Source organism: Oryza sativa, chromosome 12 (genome assembly GCF_034140825.1).
Source record: "Oryza sativa Japonica Group chromosome 12, ASM3414082v1".
In the NCBI taxonomy this organism is placed as follows: Eukaryota; Viridiplantae; Streptophyta; class Magnoliopsida; order Poales; family Poaceae; genus Oryza; species Oryza sativa.
Window position 1 is genome coordinate 17,774,475 of NC_089046.1, and position 17,115 is coordinate 17,791,589.

The 17,115-nt window shown below is 41.4% G+C and overlaps 2 protein-coding genes across 2 annotated transcripts; both read right to left on the minus strand.

Moving 5' to 3' along the window:
• Positions 1-521: 521 nt before the first annotated feature.
• On the minus strand, positions 522-3,463 carry LOC136354575 (uncharacterized). Its single transcript, XM_066306074.1, has 8 exons — positions 3,334-3,463; positions 2,206-2,356; positions 1,792-2,123; positions 1,496-1,672; positions 1,220-1,339; positions 1,043-1,147; positions 836-970; positions 522-673 (listed from the first exon to the last, which is right to left on the minus strand). Exons 1-8 carry the CDS (start codon positions 3,461-3,463, stop codon positions 522-524), a joined length of 1,302 nt encoding a protein of 433 aa, XP_066162171.1.
• An 8,927-nt stretch (positions 3,464-12,390) lies between these two features.
• On the minus strand, positions 12,391-15,630 carry LOC4352201 (bidirectional sugar transporter SWEET13-like). Its single transcript, NM_001423503.1, has 6 exons — positions 15,387-15,630; positions 14,402-14,438; positions 14,077-14,287; positions 13,674-13,835; positions 13,425-13,544; positions 12,391-13,309 (listed from the first exon to the last, which is right to left on the minus strand). Exons 1-6 carry the CDS (start codon positions 15,436-15,438, stop codon positions 13,001-13,003), a joined length of 891 nt encoding a protein of 296 aa, NP_001410432.1. The 5' UTR covers positions 15,439-15,630; the 3' UTR covers positions 12,391-13,000.
• Positions 15,631-17,115: the final 1,485 nt, after the last annotated feature.

The following is a 17,115-nucleotide window of genomic DNA, read 5'->3' on the forward strand; positions in this document are numbered from 1 at the left end:
TCGATCTCGTGCCTTTTTAGTCGGCGACCTGGTTTTGAGGAAAATTCAAACTACACGAGATCGGCACAAGTTATCTCCTTTATGGGAGGGGCCATTTATTATCTCTGAAGTCACCCGGCCAGGTTCTTATCGACTCAAGCGCGAAGACGGTACTCTCGTCGACAACTCTTGGAACATTGAACATCTTCGTCGTTTCTACGCTTAACTTTATCATTGTATTTCCCTATTTTGACTGTCAAACATCAAGTTTTCTCCTTGAAGTTGTCAGTCGGGGGCTATTATCATAATAATGGAGTGTGATTTTTTATCAATTCAGTTTGCTTACTTGGTTTATCATTGCCTTGTTTGGTTTTTCTACTTAGTTTGCGAGGACTGAAAGTTTTTAATAGCTTCTTTGGGTTTTAGGCTCAACAAAGCTTAGCAAAAACTTTTAAGAAATCAAAAACTTCGCAAGAATCATCAAGCACAGCATAAATACACCAGTATTGTACAAATTGAGCCTCCATGTATTACATTCAAACTCAGTCAGAATCAGTCCTTTCATCATCAGAGTCTTCATTACTCGGCTGGAGGTCGTTGTTGCGAAATTGCTCTACAACATCACTCGCAATTTTGTCAGCCGCATTTTGCGCACTGCTGATAAGATCAAGGGCAGCTTCTTCACTTGTCCCGTCTGCAAATCCATCAATGGTGTCGACTTCAATTCTCGGGTACAAGGATTTTGTCATCGCCAAGGCCATGCTAGCTCCCATACTTCCAGCTTTCTTGATATTCTTGAAATATACTTCCGGAGCAACACTCAGCTTGTCAAATATTTCGGTTGCGTCGAGTGCACTCGGACCACCATTATTGAGGAACATGGCTTGGATAATTGGTGCAGCGGCATTGGCGACGTTATCCCTTGCTCCTTCAAGCCTCTTGATCTTACCAACCAGGACGTCAAACTGAGCTTGAGATTTGATCTTGCGATCTGCAAAACACATTTATGATGAGCATCTGTTGCATTATAAGGAGAGAAGCTCAGATTGTTAGCTGGCGTTACCTTCGACTTCCTTCAAGGCTGAGTCCCTTTGCGCAGCCAGTTCTGTCTTGTCTCTCTCCAGGGCTTCAATTTGCTTCGCCATCTGTTCCATCCTGGCGGCTTGCGCTGTTTGAAATCCAGATGGTTGAGGATGCAATTATGACAGCATAAATCAATGGAACAGATCTGGATGATTACCTTTTGATGAACCACTTAGTTCGAAGTTTGCATCCTGGAGCTGGGCGATTCGGTCCCTTAACTCTTTCTCTGTCTTTTTGGCGCATTCCTTGGCCTCATGCAGCTGGTCCCTAACTGCTTCTAGAGTTCCCAAATGAGGAACCAGCTTTTCCAAAGTTGTAGTCTTGGCCTCATTGCGAAGATGGATTCTCTGCACGATGGATCATGGTTCAGTTCTGCTAAAAAGAAAACAAAGTTACCGAAGGCCGTCACTCGGAAGACTTACATTTACAATACGAGTGGCTTCTCCGAGCGCTTTCTTCAGCTGGCACACTTCTTCATCTTCTTTTTGACGGTTTATGACTATGCCGGCGGCTTGTGAGTTCTCGTCCCACCATTTGATCAAGATAGGAGGACGAGAGTCGTCGGTCGCCTTTATGCGAGGGATTTCTTCTCCGTCATCACCTGATGGTCCTGATGTGTTTCCAAGACATTAGATGGATACATTGAGGTTATTTAAATCGCCATTGTTTGAGAAGACAACTAACCTGAAGATGTACCTAGCTGAGCGTGAGGTGATCTTTGTTCTTTACCTGAAGACCCAGCTATCGAGTCGTTACCAGCCTCTGGTCCTTGCGAAGTCGTCGTCTGCGCTTCTACTTCGGGGATCTCTTGATCAGGGCCTGCGTCCGACTGGTTTCCAGTCGGGGGCTCTTGAGTTGTTGCCGTTTCAGTTGTTGCCGACTGGTTTCCAGTCGGCGGCAGGTCACTCGGATTGGCCCTATCGCCCGAAGCATGGGCGCCAGTCGGCTGGCTTTCAGCAGTCGGCTGGTTTTCAGCAGTCGGCTCGGGGTCCTGGGATATATTTTGCTCTGTCATGGCAGGATCGGGGTCTTTTCCAGATGGATCTATATCAGATGGTTTCCTGCAGAGTGTTCTTTCAGTATTTAGCATTATTTTCATCGGAAAACATGCCGAAGCGGAAATCATACCGAGAGATCTAATACCTGGAAGATGTTCTGATCTTTGGCATTGCACGGCCAGCCAGTTTTTTCCTGGGCATGGTACGCTTTGGGGGATTATTAGGCGAGCCCTTATCCCCAGATTTATCATCGTCGCCTTCATCATCATCAAGTACCAGCTTCCTCTTGCGAGGACCTGTTTGACCAGTCAATTTGGAGGTCTGAGGTTGCGGATCTGGTCTGATCGTTGGCCCTCCACCTCCCTGAGCGGTGTGTTGGCGAGGAGACCGGCGCTGAGTGACTGGTGGATCTGACTTCATCAATGCATATTCCTGAACAAGATGCTTCCATAGTTAGTCAACTCAGCGTGAAGATAAAATTATGTTCTGATCACGGTTTGAGGGTTTCCTATGCATACCTGTGGAGGCGGATTGAATGCATTATATGGCACAACTGGCAGTTGGTGAGAGTAGCTGACTACAATTGCATTTGAGAAGATTTTATACATCCTCTCTTTCATGATTTTGAAATCCAGGGAGTCTGGTTCTTCACGATTGGGATCATGTTTGCCGTCGAACTCGAATGCTGTGCGGGATCTTTCCTTGATTGGCGCCAGTCGGCATTTGATGAAGTGCCGAGTGATCTGCTCTCCCTGTAAGCCTTGTTCTTTAAGATTTAACATACGATCCAACAACTCCAAGGCTTGTACTGCTTCATCTCCGATTGGAAGAGAGTTCCAAGTATCTTGGTACACTGGAGGAAGACAAGAGTACCCGGGAAGAGCAGGCTCGGGATTCTGAACGTAGAACCAGTTTGCATGCCATCCTTTGTTCGAAGTCTTGAAGGGCATCGAGAAATATTTTTGGCTCAGAGTTCCCCTTAGTTGGAATCCTGCCCCCCCGACTACACACGGTTTGTTCTTGTTTGGTTGGGGCTTGAGGAAGAAGATCCGGCGGAATAGGGCAAAGTGAGGTTTGATCCCCAAAAAGGCTTCACAAGCATGGACGAAATTGGCGATATGCACTATGGAATTCGGGTTTAGGTGATGCAAGCTGATTCCATAGAAATTCAAGATCCCGCGGAAAAATTTTGAGGTCGGAAGAGCAAAGCCGCCGTAGAAGAAATGCGAGAAGACCACAATCTCATGAGTATCCGGAGACGGGAAAGTCTCACCGTGCGCTGGTCGCCACCCGATGATCTCCTTGGCAGGGAGAACGCCGTGCGCCACCATCTCCTTAAGATTCTCCTCCGTTACGTCGGATGACGCCCATTGGCCTTCGAAGCTTTCTCTCTCTTCCGCCATCGGTTTCATTCAAATGTGCTGATTTGATTCGAGGGATGGCTTGGGAGAGGTGAGGGATTGAGGCGGTGGATCACGGGAAGGATTTTGATGCACTTTTCGGAGGTGGATTTGGTCGGAGTTGTGAACCCTAGTTCGCCGGCGCAGCTTTGCACTGTAGCAGGGAGTGGGGAAAATGGCGAGAGTTCCGGCGGGGAAGACGAAGCGTCGCTTGGATATCGGATTTTTCAGTTAAGGGTATCGGAGGTGCTAATGGGCCTAGGCCTGAACAGTACTTCAGCCCAATACTTTTAACAGCGTGGCCCATTGTGTTCCTTAGGGACTTAGGCATATTTTGCTTTGGCAATATTATGCGCACAACAGTGTTGCCCAATGCTGATGAAATCCTTTTTATGCGGTCATATAATTCTTTGGAATTATTGCAATGCAAATTAAAAAGGTGCCCGACAGAAAGGCGTTATGCTGTTTTTGCAAGCTTTTTTAGGCTACAAAAGCTGTTTGGGTTAACTAGGGATGACTTGTTTTTATTATAGTCATTTCCTTGGCGTGTTATATGCCTGTTTTCATGGTAAATAGTCATGGCCTAGGCTATTCGACTTATTTATTACCATAATCTTTATAATACTTGATGGGTAATCTTTAGAGTTTTTATATTCGGATGCCTGTCGAGTGTGTTCATTCGTGAACCTTTTAGAGTGTAAACCACTCGGATTTCTTTTATTGTGGCTAAAAAGCAGTCGGCTAGCATGCCTATTTAGGCGCCGCGTATGCTTTTGTCATATAATGCACAATTGTGTTATTATTTTGTCTTTCAACTATATGTTTAGTTTGTTAACTAATCACATAGTTGGAGGCTACACCTAATTAGGTGCATCTATTCGATGCACCATATTCTTTATCTTTTCGCCCTTTACAGTCTTCGTCTTCGCTACTCAGCAGGCCTTGGCATGAAAAGCTTGAAGCACTCGGATTACTATCTTTGAGAAGGCTATGATGGTCGACTGCAAAGGACTCGGGGGCTACTGTGGAGATTATGGGTATCCCATATCTACACGGCGACGGTATTTGGATTGGGTACCGGATACTTAATGTAGATAGAATATCTTATCTGTATCTCGGGTTTGTTTCTTAACTTGTGTATCAAGGAAACACCCTGAGATTTAGTCGGTTACGACTGTATTTTACCTGTATCTTCATATTCCGTTAGGAATATAGATTATCTTTTGTAATCCGGACTCCTTCCCATATATAAGGGGGGTCCGGGCGCCTCTAGGGGCATATGCTGATTTTTTCCCGAATCACACAATCAATAATACACTCGGCGGATTCATCCCCGGACAGGAGTAGGGTATTACTTCTTTTATAAGAAGGCCTGAACCTGTATAAATCTTTTGTCTCCAAACCCATACACTTTTCCAGCTTGATAGCCACCCCCTTTTATTATTGCCGAAATCTAGTTTCGACACAGCTAAAGAACACCTAAAAAACAAAAAAAAATAGTAATTTGGTTTAGGACACTTTCAGCTAAATTGAAAGAAAAACTTCTTAATAAAACGAGAATGCCCCTAAAGCTTCTAACGTGCCGTTGGAGTGAAAATTTAGAAAGTAAGTAACTCTCAATCTCCCATCAACCTAGTCCCTTGTATTTTATCTTCACTCTAGCATCAGGTTTGTGGCTTGTGGCTCTATAATTCATGTTTTTTTTCTCAACAGTGGCTGTGATACTTTTTACGAAGTCCACTAACAAATTACACAAAATTTGGTGCTCCCTATAGGAAAATTTGCAATGATGTTAACTGTTGATTTCTATGTTATACCACGAGTAGAAAAAGTTATAGCTATTACCCGTAAGTGGTGGTATTAAATAGTTACTCCTCCGTCTCATTTTAAGTGCAACCATGAGTTTTCTAGTCTAATTCTAATCGTCCGTCTTATTTGAAATATTTTTTATTTGTATTTTTATTGTTATTAGATGATAAAATATGAATAATACATTATACATGACTTATGTTTTTAAATTTTTTAATAAAATTTTAAATAAGACGGACGATTAAAATTGGACACGGAAACTCATGGCTGCGATTAAAATGGGACGGATGGAGTATGAGCTAGTACCATATATATTAAAAAAATAACGGTCTAAATTGTTTGTAGTAGATACACCATTGTAAATGATCTTTCATATGTGTGCACATATATCGAAACATCTAATGGAGCTACTGCTAGGTGGAGACCCGAGATGTGCAAAATTTGTACTTTCTCCTACAAGTTTCTTATCCTCACTCAGACCTAAAAAGGGTTTCTTGTTCTCTGCAGGTGTATTTTTTTGTCGTTTGGGGTGAAAAATTTTAGATAGATAGCTTTAGAGCATTCTATTAGCAAGAGCATATGACTCTAAAAATATTGGTCAGTTATCAGAGATTGCTCCAACATATCGATGGTTCGACAAGTCGAGTAGATAAGAGTCTGAAATTAAAGGATGGCCAAATGCACCGCGCTGCTGCGGAGTTAATTACTAAAACTTTTTTTTTCTCGTCAAACTCTCTTCTACAGAATGCTTGCTTAATTCTCTAATTCCCCTTTGCTCCGGAGATGACAACGCTATGGTTTTTGTTGATTGGTTGATAAACGAAGTAGAGATGATATAGTCCAATGAGACGATTAATTGATATGATGGTACATTCCACTATTCACGTGACCCGAGCATAAGGCGCCAAACCACCAATGGAGATGGTGGAGTACGGTGGGTGGAGGGAGGGCGTACGCAATGATTTTATTAGATGTGTAAAACTATTAGTATAACTAGGAAGGTAGCCCCCGCGTGCATGAGTCGTACGCCAAGTTTGAGGTATTTATAAAAGCGACGTATTAACAGGAGAACATCTGCCACGATTTCTCCATAAATTATTTTTGTCAGCATTAATTTATTCTTTAATAATATTTTAACCTATTAGATTTATATTATATCAAATATAAGTAGTATCTATAAGTAATTATTTATAATATTCTTCATCATTTTAAAAAAAAGGTAGATTTATTTTCTTTAGAAAACATGTCAACGAAAGTAAAAGTAAGTGTAAAATAAAAATTAAGGTGTTTTTATTTTTTTTAATTGTATAATATATTATCATAATATGTTAAAGGATGAATTGGGTGGGATATTAAGCTACACGAAAAATGCACGGGTTTATATAATCTAATATGATTGATATATTTTGAGAGGCGATCTACCTATGAACATTTCATGTAGAGTGAATGAGAGGCTCCACGCAACCTAGCAGGAATACAATAACGTCGAAATATCATTGCACTGTAATATTTTTGGAATTTCATGTACCATAAATAAACACTTGTTAAAAGGTATAGGAGCGCACACATGCATGTTATGCAGTGAGCCAGACAGAGATTCTGATAGACTTTGTTTTTTTCCCAAAAGATAGATATGATGTTATAAAAATTGGGTCCATCGGTTTAAGTGGAAACCGATGGTCGATTATATGAGTGTTTTTTAATTAATAGAATGCCACATAGCGACTTAGAAGTGTTTATAGGAGTGCTAGGAGCAATCATATGTATGATTTAGATGCTATGATCATTTTAAGATCGTTTATTTATCTTTTAAATTTAAAATATCATTTATTTACAAAAGCATCAAGATCAATTCGTATATGTAAATAGCCCCCACGTGTATGTTGTGAGAAATTAATAAAGTTTTTTTATGAAGAAATTAATTAAGTTGGTAGAAAGTCATTAGATGTCTAACAATGTACTTTTAATGGGTTAGTTTCATTAAAAAATAAGCTAGCATATTTTGATTTTCAATGACAAATTTTAATATTTTCTTTTATTTAGTGGAGCACTCAAGATGGATGTAGGTCTAGAATGCAATAAATCCAATATAGATGTTAAAATTATATATTTATTTGAAAAATAAAAATAGATATATAATTTATGGTACAAATAATTGTAAAGACTCGTAAAATTAATCCGGCCTTTATTAAAAAGTCTAAAATAGCACGTTTAAGTATAAATTAGTTAATATATTTCTTTGTTAGTTTAATGCGTACAGAATGTAACGGTATAAACTTTATAAACTTTATTTAAATAGTGTATGATTTGAAAATAATGCTCCACATAAAGGTTTCACGTATACCTTTATTTAATGGGTAAAAATATAGTGGTGTAAACTTTATTTTGGAAAGAAATATATCATAATATAATCATATAAGTTATGATTATATAAAATTTAACTATTTTAACTGTTATCTCGATTATATATATATGAAAAGAAAAAGGAGGGAAGGAGATGGAACCGTACGTACGTACGTACCTACGGATGGTGTGGAATTGTACGTTTTAAGATCAATATAGTTAATCTGACGGTATCTACTAGTGGACCCACTATTTTAAGTAAAAATCAATGGATAGATGCTTTTCTTTTTTCTCAGAATTTCTTTGATTTCTCTAATTTATTAGAGCGCCAAGTGGCGGCTTAGGAGCGTTTGTAGGAAGATTAATGGATTTTTAGTATATAATAGATAGATAGATATAAGAGGATAATTTCTCCGTCCAGTTCTAAATTTATTTTTAGCTTCTTCCATTTGTCTCAAAATAAATTTATCTCTAGAGTAATCATTGCATCGGAGTTCGTAATAGTAAAGACTAATTGTACTAAGAGTAGATAATGCAAAGAATAGTTGCATTGGGATTTGATATATATAGAGGTATTCTAGTTTTTTTTTATTGGTATGTATGAGATGGATAAAAAATAAACTTATTTTGGAGATAGTACTTTGATAAATTTTGGACTTTCTAACGTCACATAGAGTGTTGTACCCAAGAAAAAAAAAGTCAATTTTATTAACCCAAAATCGCAACAAAAACAATTCCAAATTTCCAGAAAAGTTTGGAAGTCCAACTCCCAAAACTGCAAAATACTGTTCGAAAACAGTAGAAAATACTGTTCAAAATTTCTATTTATATATTACTACTATAGTAGCTGTAGCAATCAATCTCGTTCGTTCGCTACCAATCGGACGGTTAAAAATATCACAAAGTTGAAGTACTGTGCGCCTCTGACGGTTTTGTCACCATCAGAGGATCTCATTCCACAGGTGCGAGCATGGTGATGCGCGGTGTGTAGCCATGTGCGCAAGTTGTCGTCATGGTATGTATGTGCTAGGTAGCATTTATGGATAACATATTGAAAATTTTGGTATTAATAGTGTCGTCTCTACAGCTGTGCAAAAAGGAATGTCCAGTAAAAAGTTAAATACCACGATGGAAAATTAAACACTATCGGAGTGAAACTCCCAAATTCACCAAAAGTATAGGACTCCACCTCCCAATCAAAACCCTTCGTCAATATCTCCCCGCCTCTCAACTCCTCAAAATTGAAATTTTAATTTACACTACAACAGTCACCCACATCTCAATCGGGTGGCAACCCTCATCTGTGTCGGGTATGACGCCCGTCACGACGTAAAGGTCACTGATGTGAGACTCTATCGAGGATAAGGCTGTCACAGATAAAGTTATCTTTGTCGGGCCTAAACTAAAGTCCGTCACCGATAGGTTTCACCTAGACGACCAGTCAAACAAAACCCGTCACCGATGACCTAATCTCAATGGACCACAATTAATGCCCATCACGGATGACTACAATCCCAATTGGGCTTAAACTAAAGGCCGTCACAGATGCCTCAACTCAATCGGGTTTTAACTTATGCCCATCACAGAGGAGGTCATCCCTATTGGGTTTAAGTTAAAGCCCATCATCGATGAGTATTTCCCCAAAGAAAAATTAATTCTGTTTTTTTGCTAGCCTCAGACCTTTGCTAGTCATGCTCACTGTAAAATGACAGAAACAAATATATTTCACAATATCCCATGATCCGTGACAGGCTCGATTTTTATGCACATCTAGCATGTATGTGCGAGTATATCTTTGTCGGTCTCTTTTTTCGGCCCGTTTAAGATGACTTCGTTGTGACGGCCCACAAAACCCTGGCATGTGAGGGGCATCACAGATGAGAGGATCTGTACTAATAACAAGTCTTGAACCAAATATTTAATTCCTCTCTTTTTCCTTCAAAGAATTTTTCCTTAAAAATTTTCTAATTGCAAATACGTCCGGAAATCCTTCATTGAACTCCTAGTTTTCACGTTTTCAAAAACATCAAATTGGTATTTAAACCTCAGCATAAGTACTCAAAATCCGTTCAAACAATTTCTCTCTCTCTCATTCACGCCTTGGCCCGGCCTGCTATTTTCCCTTTTCATTTTCCTTTGGAATAAGTTCACTTGAGGTCCCTTAGCTTGTCAACGAATCCAATTTTCATCCTTCAACCATAAGACCAGTTATAATGGATCCCTCAACCATTAAAGCCGGTGCAAACTAGATTCCTCGGCGGTTTTGATGGTGGTTTTGGCTGACGTGGTGCATACGTGGCCGGTTTGACTTGGTCCTCGTCCTACGTGGCTGGTTTGACTTGGTCCTCATCCTACGTGGCCGGTTTGACTTGGTCCTCGTCCTACGTGACAGTGATGTGGCACTAGAACCAAAAATTAAAAATTTGGAAAATATGGGGCCCACATGTAGGTCCCACCCTTCTCTCTATCCAAGGAGGACGGCATGTCGACGCCTCCTTCTCCTCTCTTCCTCCGTCCCGAAAATCCTCCATTTCTCCTTGAGCTCCCTCGCCGACTGATGAGGGCACGTGGTGAGGAGAAAGGCGGCGCTTGGTGAGGGGGGCGGAGACGGACACGGAGAGAGAGAAGGGCGGTGGCTGGCGAGGGGGGCAGAGACAGACATGGAGAGGGAGAAGGGCGGCGCCCGGCTCCTCCCTCTCTGCGCGCTCGCCGGCTTCCCCCATATCCTCCATCTCCGCTCGTCGTGCCTCCTCCTCAAAGTGGCAACCCCTTCCTCGCCAGTCGCCGAAAGCAGCCACAGTCGTGTGTGGGCAAGAGAGAGGGATGGGGAATCCACCGCCGGCCGCACTCCGACGACTCTCCCGGTCTCCCCAGCCCCTCGCCGGCAAGAGGGCGGAGACGGACAACGAGAGCATTGGAGGAGGGCAGCGGCGACGGGGTTCTAAATCCGCGCGAGATCGGGATAGAACACTGCAGCGATGGTGGCGGCGTCCTCCTCAACTCTGGAAGGGGCTCGTGAGCATCTCTTCGCCGCCACTATCCTTGTCGGTCACCACATCATCCTTCTCCCATCTCCTCGCTAGCCGCCGCTGCTGCGCACCTCTCCCTCCGCCCATTGCCGTTGAGCCCCCACCCATGGCGCTTAGGCATCGCCGACCTCCCTACGTCCTCCCTCCTCACCCACCTCGCTAGTCGCCGCGCGCCGCTCCCTCCTTTACCGCCGGGCGCTGCACGCCGCCATCTTCCCATGGCATCTGGAAAGAGGAGAGGGAGAGAGATGAAGAGAGGGAGATGGGGAGAGAGGAGGAAGAAGAAGGGAGGGTGACAATAACATGTGGGGCCCACGTGGGCTCCACCATTTTTAAATTAATTTATTTTGTGTAACTGACATGTGGACCCGATAGTTTTTATTACTTTCCAAATTAAATTGCCACGTAAGCGCCACGTCAATGTCACGTGTGATGAAGACCGAGTCAAATTAGCCATGTATGGGCCACATCAGCAAAAACCGCTGTCTAAACTGACTTGGGACTTATTTTGCACCGGTTTTGATGGTTGAACGATGAAAATCGGATTCGTCAACAAGTTAAGGGACCTCAGATGAACTTATTCCTTTTCCTTTTCTTATGCGTGGTCCGGCCCAATTCTTCTTACTCCCGCGCACAGGCCGGCCTGCTCAACCATTCCTCTTCTTTTCCCGTGAAATACTGGCCCAGCTAGTTAGCAAAATGTTCACTCAGCTCAGCTAGTTGTCCTTGTATCAATTTTTGTAATAATGTTGCTTCGACTCCTACACAAATATATGCACAATTACATATCATTAATTAAATGTACATATATATATATATATATATATATATATATATATATATATACCACTATCTCTTTTTTTATCGATCATGTCCACATATATCCGTGCGGTTAAATTTTATTAACTTAATTCAGGGCACAATTGTAAAAAGATATAATATCAAAATATCACACTAGTAAATTTATATAACGAAAAATACTTTCAAACTATTACAGTCATGGAAGTACGAAATCAGGAAAAAGCTCGCAATTATTCCAGAGAGTGTACCGGCCTTTTCTTTTCGTGAGACGTGAATGGATGGAGAACAATAATTAGCCTATAATATACACCACGTGGCAGCTTTTTATGAAAAAAAGCACTATGTGTGGAGGTACGTACATGAACAAAAAGGTTCATTCCGTTGCTACGTGCCAACCGTTTAGACCAATCATAAACTACGTCATTTTCTTAATTAATGAACCTGGAAAGCATCAGTGTTTGAATACATACTACATGCTAACTTCGTCCCAAAATAAGTGCAGCAATAGATATCCGTGTCCAGCGTTTTGACCGTCCGTCTTATTTGTAAATTTTATGAAAAAAATAAAAAATACTAGTCACACACAAAGTACTATTCATGTATTATCATCTAATAACAATAAAAATACTAATTATAATTATTTCTCAAATAAGAAGAACGGTCAAACATTGTACATGAACAGTGTTAAAACTACACTTATTTTGGAACGGAGGTAGTAGAAATCCTGCACATATAACTATATAAGGATTCAAAAGTGACGGTTTTAATAATTCGTAGGTTCTGAGGCCTGTTTAATTATTATTTTAGTTATATATATTTTTACATAGTATTACAAAATAAAATATTTATTTTTACTTCGTTGCACCAACACATAATTAATTAATCTGAAGACAAAGCAACACGCACATGACCCACCTGATTAACACAGCTCATTAATAAGAGATCATGTGTGCATGAGTATTTCACAATTGATAGAAGAGATATTTATCGATTACATTTTTATTAATTTTGACATACATTACAAGTACAAGGAACTAATTAGGAATAATAGATACCCATTGACCGATACAAATGAATACAACAGAAGCGGAAACCAACACCAGAGAAACACATGCACATACATTACACATAGCTTCCCCCGTCTCTAGTTGCATGGCATGCAAGAAAGATATATAATACCATCACCATCCCAAAATATAATAAGTTTTAGATAGGATATACGGATATATTACGAAAGTTACAGGAATAAAATGAAAAAAAAAGGCAGTTGGGATTGATTGATAAGAGGAGAAATATATATGTAAGAAATTTAATTAATGGAAGGTTACGATTGTTTTATAAGAGAATATAGGTGAAGAAGTTGCTATATTTTGAGATAAATTTTAGAGGCTAAAAGTAATTATATTTTGGGAAAGATGAGTAATAATAATTAAGTTAATTAATTGGTGGTAGCTTGTCTCCTCCAAGTTTGCCCTGGAGTTCATATTAAAGTGTACGTGGCACGTGGTACTGCACACGTGCATGGCCCATGCAAGCACGCGTTGACCGGCCGGGGACCCTACACGGCGGCCACCTCGACGGCGCGCGGCGGCGGCGGCGGCGGAATGTCGACGAGCACCTCCGGCTCGGCCGCCGCCGCCTCCGCCGCGCAGCTCCTCGGGACTGGGTGCACGTGCACGGCGCCGGTGCTCCTGTCGGGCGTGGCGGCGGCGAGCTTGCCGACGTTGACGACGACGGGGAGCTCCTCCGCCGCCGCCAGCTTCCCCTTCCCTTCTTTCCCCTCGCCGGCCACCGGCGTCGCGTTCATGTAGAACACGTAGAGCCCCATCTGGACCACACCGAATGTGAAGCCCAGGATGTTGGGAAGCTGCAAAAATTCACACAATTTTAGCTTAATTACAATTCATGTGGTCACACACATAAATTTGAATTGAGCAGTTTGTGATTTGAAGAAATAATTAGGTAATTGATTGAATAATTACCGCGACGTATTTGTCCTTGATGAGAAGGCCGTAGAGGAACCAGACGACGGCGCTGAGGGTGAGCGTGAGGGAGAGGGAGAAGGGCATGTACTCCACGCTCCTCGACTGGATCACTCGCTTCTGCAATATCGCATCCATCGTCCATGGAAGCAGTTCAGTTAGCAACGAGATCGATCGATCAAACCAAGACACGAAGTAAAGATGAGCTAGCTAGAGATTGACGACGACTGATCGTATATATGCACATACGATGATGCTGAGCGGCGCGACAAAGACGCTGACGGAGAAGGCGACGCAGACCCAGCCGAGGGAGACGACGCGCTGCTCGCCATGGGAGAGCAGCAGCGTCAGCAGCAGGATCACCCCGAACACCCCCACGTTCAGCAGCAGCAGGATCTTCGTCGTGAACACCTGCAAAAACGACGTCGAACCATATATACTTGTCAATTATTATATTTTACTACTACAAAACGGTAAATATGGAACAATCTTATATAGGTGCCGGTTCTTGTTCACAACCGATGACACCTGTAAGGGGCCTCTCATCGGTGCCGGTTGCGACTCGAGAATCAAAGGGTGGTTCCCAAGTCCCCACCGGCATCGAAATAGGGTTTCTGTGGTAGTGCTAGGGTTTGGATGACATGGATCGAACCTTGGCCTTCTTGGGGGCGTAGGCGAGGTACATGACGATGTAGATGGTCTCGATGACGCAACCGGCGGCGTTGATGGTGATGAGGAGGGCCTCGTTGGACTTGATCAGCGCGTAGAAGATCCACAGCATGGCGCTGAAGAGCGCCACCACGTACGGCACCGACTGGAACCCCTCCGTCGACTTGCTCTTGTAGATCCGGTAGAACGTCGGGCTGCATAAAATATTATGCACATATATTATCGGATACGGAACGCGGTGCGGATTGGGAATTAAAATTACACAAAAGCTATATATGTATATATCATGTAGAAATTCAGTTACTTACATTGGTGCCAGATAGGTCGTGAAGGATATGAGGTTGCCTGCAAAGCCAAAGGAACAGAAACAAGATCAGGATTTTGTAAAGGAAAAAAGGCAAAGTAATGCGAGTAAAGAGCCCCATGGAGGCAGCTAAGGTAGCGACCAGACGTGATAAGTTGTGATAGATAGACACGTTTACAAACTTTATGTCTAGCCCTTGCCTTCCTTTGCAACAAAGATTGTGCCTTGGCTTTTAACTTGTTCTTTAAATTATTGTGTTACATGGTGCACTATGATGTCATTAATTAGAGTACTATATAGCTTGACCTATTAATTCCACTCTCTCTCCATGGCAACATAAATATATAGAGGTTGCACCAAAGGATCGAATGTTTGCTCCACAAGTAGGATATACATACAAATGATGAGGACTTGCTGTATATATATAGTTTAACAAGAAGCAGAAAAATTATATGGCTATGTGCATCTCATTAAGTATGCTTAGGCCCTTGTAGTTTATATGCTTGTGGATTTTAAGCCTGCAATTTTAAGGGTGGCGCCGCGCGTATAATTCTAATAGACAAAAGCCAAAAGAAATAAAAAAAATCAAATCTAGCTTTTGGCTTATTACTACAAGAGTACCATCCATATTGCCTTCGGAAGGCTAGTAGGGTTTTTAGCTTATGCGCTAGTAGCTAATTAATATGCCCAAATAGACATAATAAACTGCTGTAAATAAAAGTGCTAGAAGAAATTCTTTTTGTTGAAAATAACTGAAAGAAGCTAGCTAGAAAATAAAAAACAAATAAAGAAACACAACAATTTTATTATTTTATATATGATGACCACTAAAGTGTAATCCTCACTAAATGTCGTCGCTAGCTATGCGTATCTGCCAGCAAGTAATAACTCTGAGCTTATATGTACAAACTCAATGGTTTCTAATAAAAAGAAGTAAAATGTTGGCAATGAAGGGAATGTCTTAGTTGTGGTAGGTGATGATGATATACCAAGGAGGCCGAAGGCAAAAGCCCAGGGATGCTGCAGGGACAGGCCAGCCATTTTTGTGTGCTAAAAGGGGGGTAATTGAAGGGAAGAGATGTAGTGTAATATGGAAGCAAACAAGCAAGGAATTGAGCTTGTTGTTGCTAGCTTGGAACTTGTCACAGACACACACACTCTAACCCTAGACCCCCTTTGTGGAGGGAAGGGAGAGCTCTGAAGAAGAGTTCAATGTGTTGGCTGAAAACTCTTGGAGAGGAATGAAGGGAGTTGTGGTGCTTTATATAGGAGCAAAGCTAGCTAGGTGGGAATCACTTGGTTGCCTCCTACCCATGGCCATTCACGTACGCATCAAAGTAATCATAGAATAATTATGCAAAGATTTTTTTTCTTTATTTGCTTTTGAGGAAAGTCTTTTGGACACGCACAATAATTAGGCTTTTACAAAAATGAGCTACTGTTGGAGATAATCCTGGCTAATTTTCAAAAAAAGTTGCATTGGCTTTGTGCGCAGCGCACCTCTCACTAGCCATAGCCAATTTAGTGAGTAATTGCTTTGTGCATTGTCAGTAGAGATCGATCTCTCCAACGTCTGCAGCTTCCTGCTGGGAACGGTAAAAGATAGCCGCCGAGTGCAACAGCAAATCACATGAGATCTCTCCCAGTGAAGGATTATTCCTGAATCCTGATACGGCTTTTGACTTAAATTTTACTACTCGAAAAATATTAATCGCGGAGAAAAAGATAATTGTACTTAGACAAAAGAAAGGTAGAATTCTCTGCCTTGTTTCTATATATTAATTAGAACCGTTTTGTAACATGATCTTGCAATTATTGGGTGATAGATACATGTAGGTATACTATAGTTTCTCTGTTCTTTGTTTGCACGGGTAGATTAATTCTCAATGTCGCCGACAGTGTTCTGAAAAAAAAATAATGATTGTAATTGAATATGCAATTCTCCCATGCGCGTGATATAGCTGCTTATTATTTAACTGTCTTTACCAAAAGTAACTTATTTTTTGTCGAAGGATTGTTTTCACCTGCAGTAGACATCCCTGTCGACTAAGCTTTCATACACAGTTTGTTGGGAAGACAGGTCGATTTCTGCTTCTGCGAAGCGCGTTGATCTTGTTCTACTCCCACGTATATGAAGCTAAGCTAGTGGATCTGCTTTTTTTTTCTCTCTACTTTTTTCTGTGCGCGCGGCTGCTTGCCTTTCCAATCAACCTATAAGCATAGCACAATATATATACGCAATCAATCTGCATATATATAAGCATACTTAATTTCGAAATATATATGATACATACATATATTTAAATCCTAAATTTGATACAGGTACTCGTATTTAATTGTTCTTTTAATGATAGGCACAACATACTCGTGTGTAGTTGTAAACAGCGAGACGTCCGTGGTAATTTCGTCAATCTCAAAATATGTCGGCTAGAGTAGTGTATGCGTTTGTAGGGGTGGGTGTGAGCACGCTTTCATGCTGTGTTATATTTTATTGGCATGCATGATGCATATAGGTTGGTTAGTTTGGAATTACCGGTGTCTAAGTAGTGGCACTGCTGGAAGGAATGACATGCATATGTACTGTCTGAAATAAAGTACATCTCTCTGACATAAATGATTGCGTGATAGCTAGCCTCTGATCATCATCGTTTGGAGAGACCGTGTTTGACTCCTAAACATGATTGGAGGAAAACTAAAGTGATTTTGTTAAAAATAGGA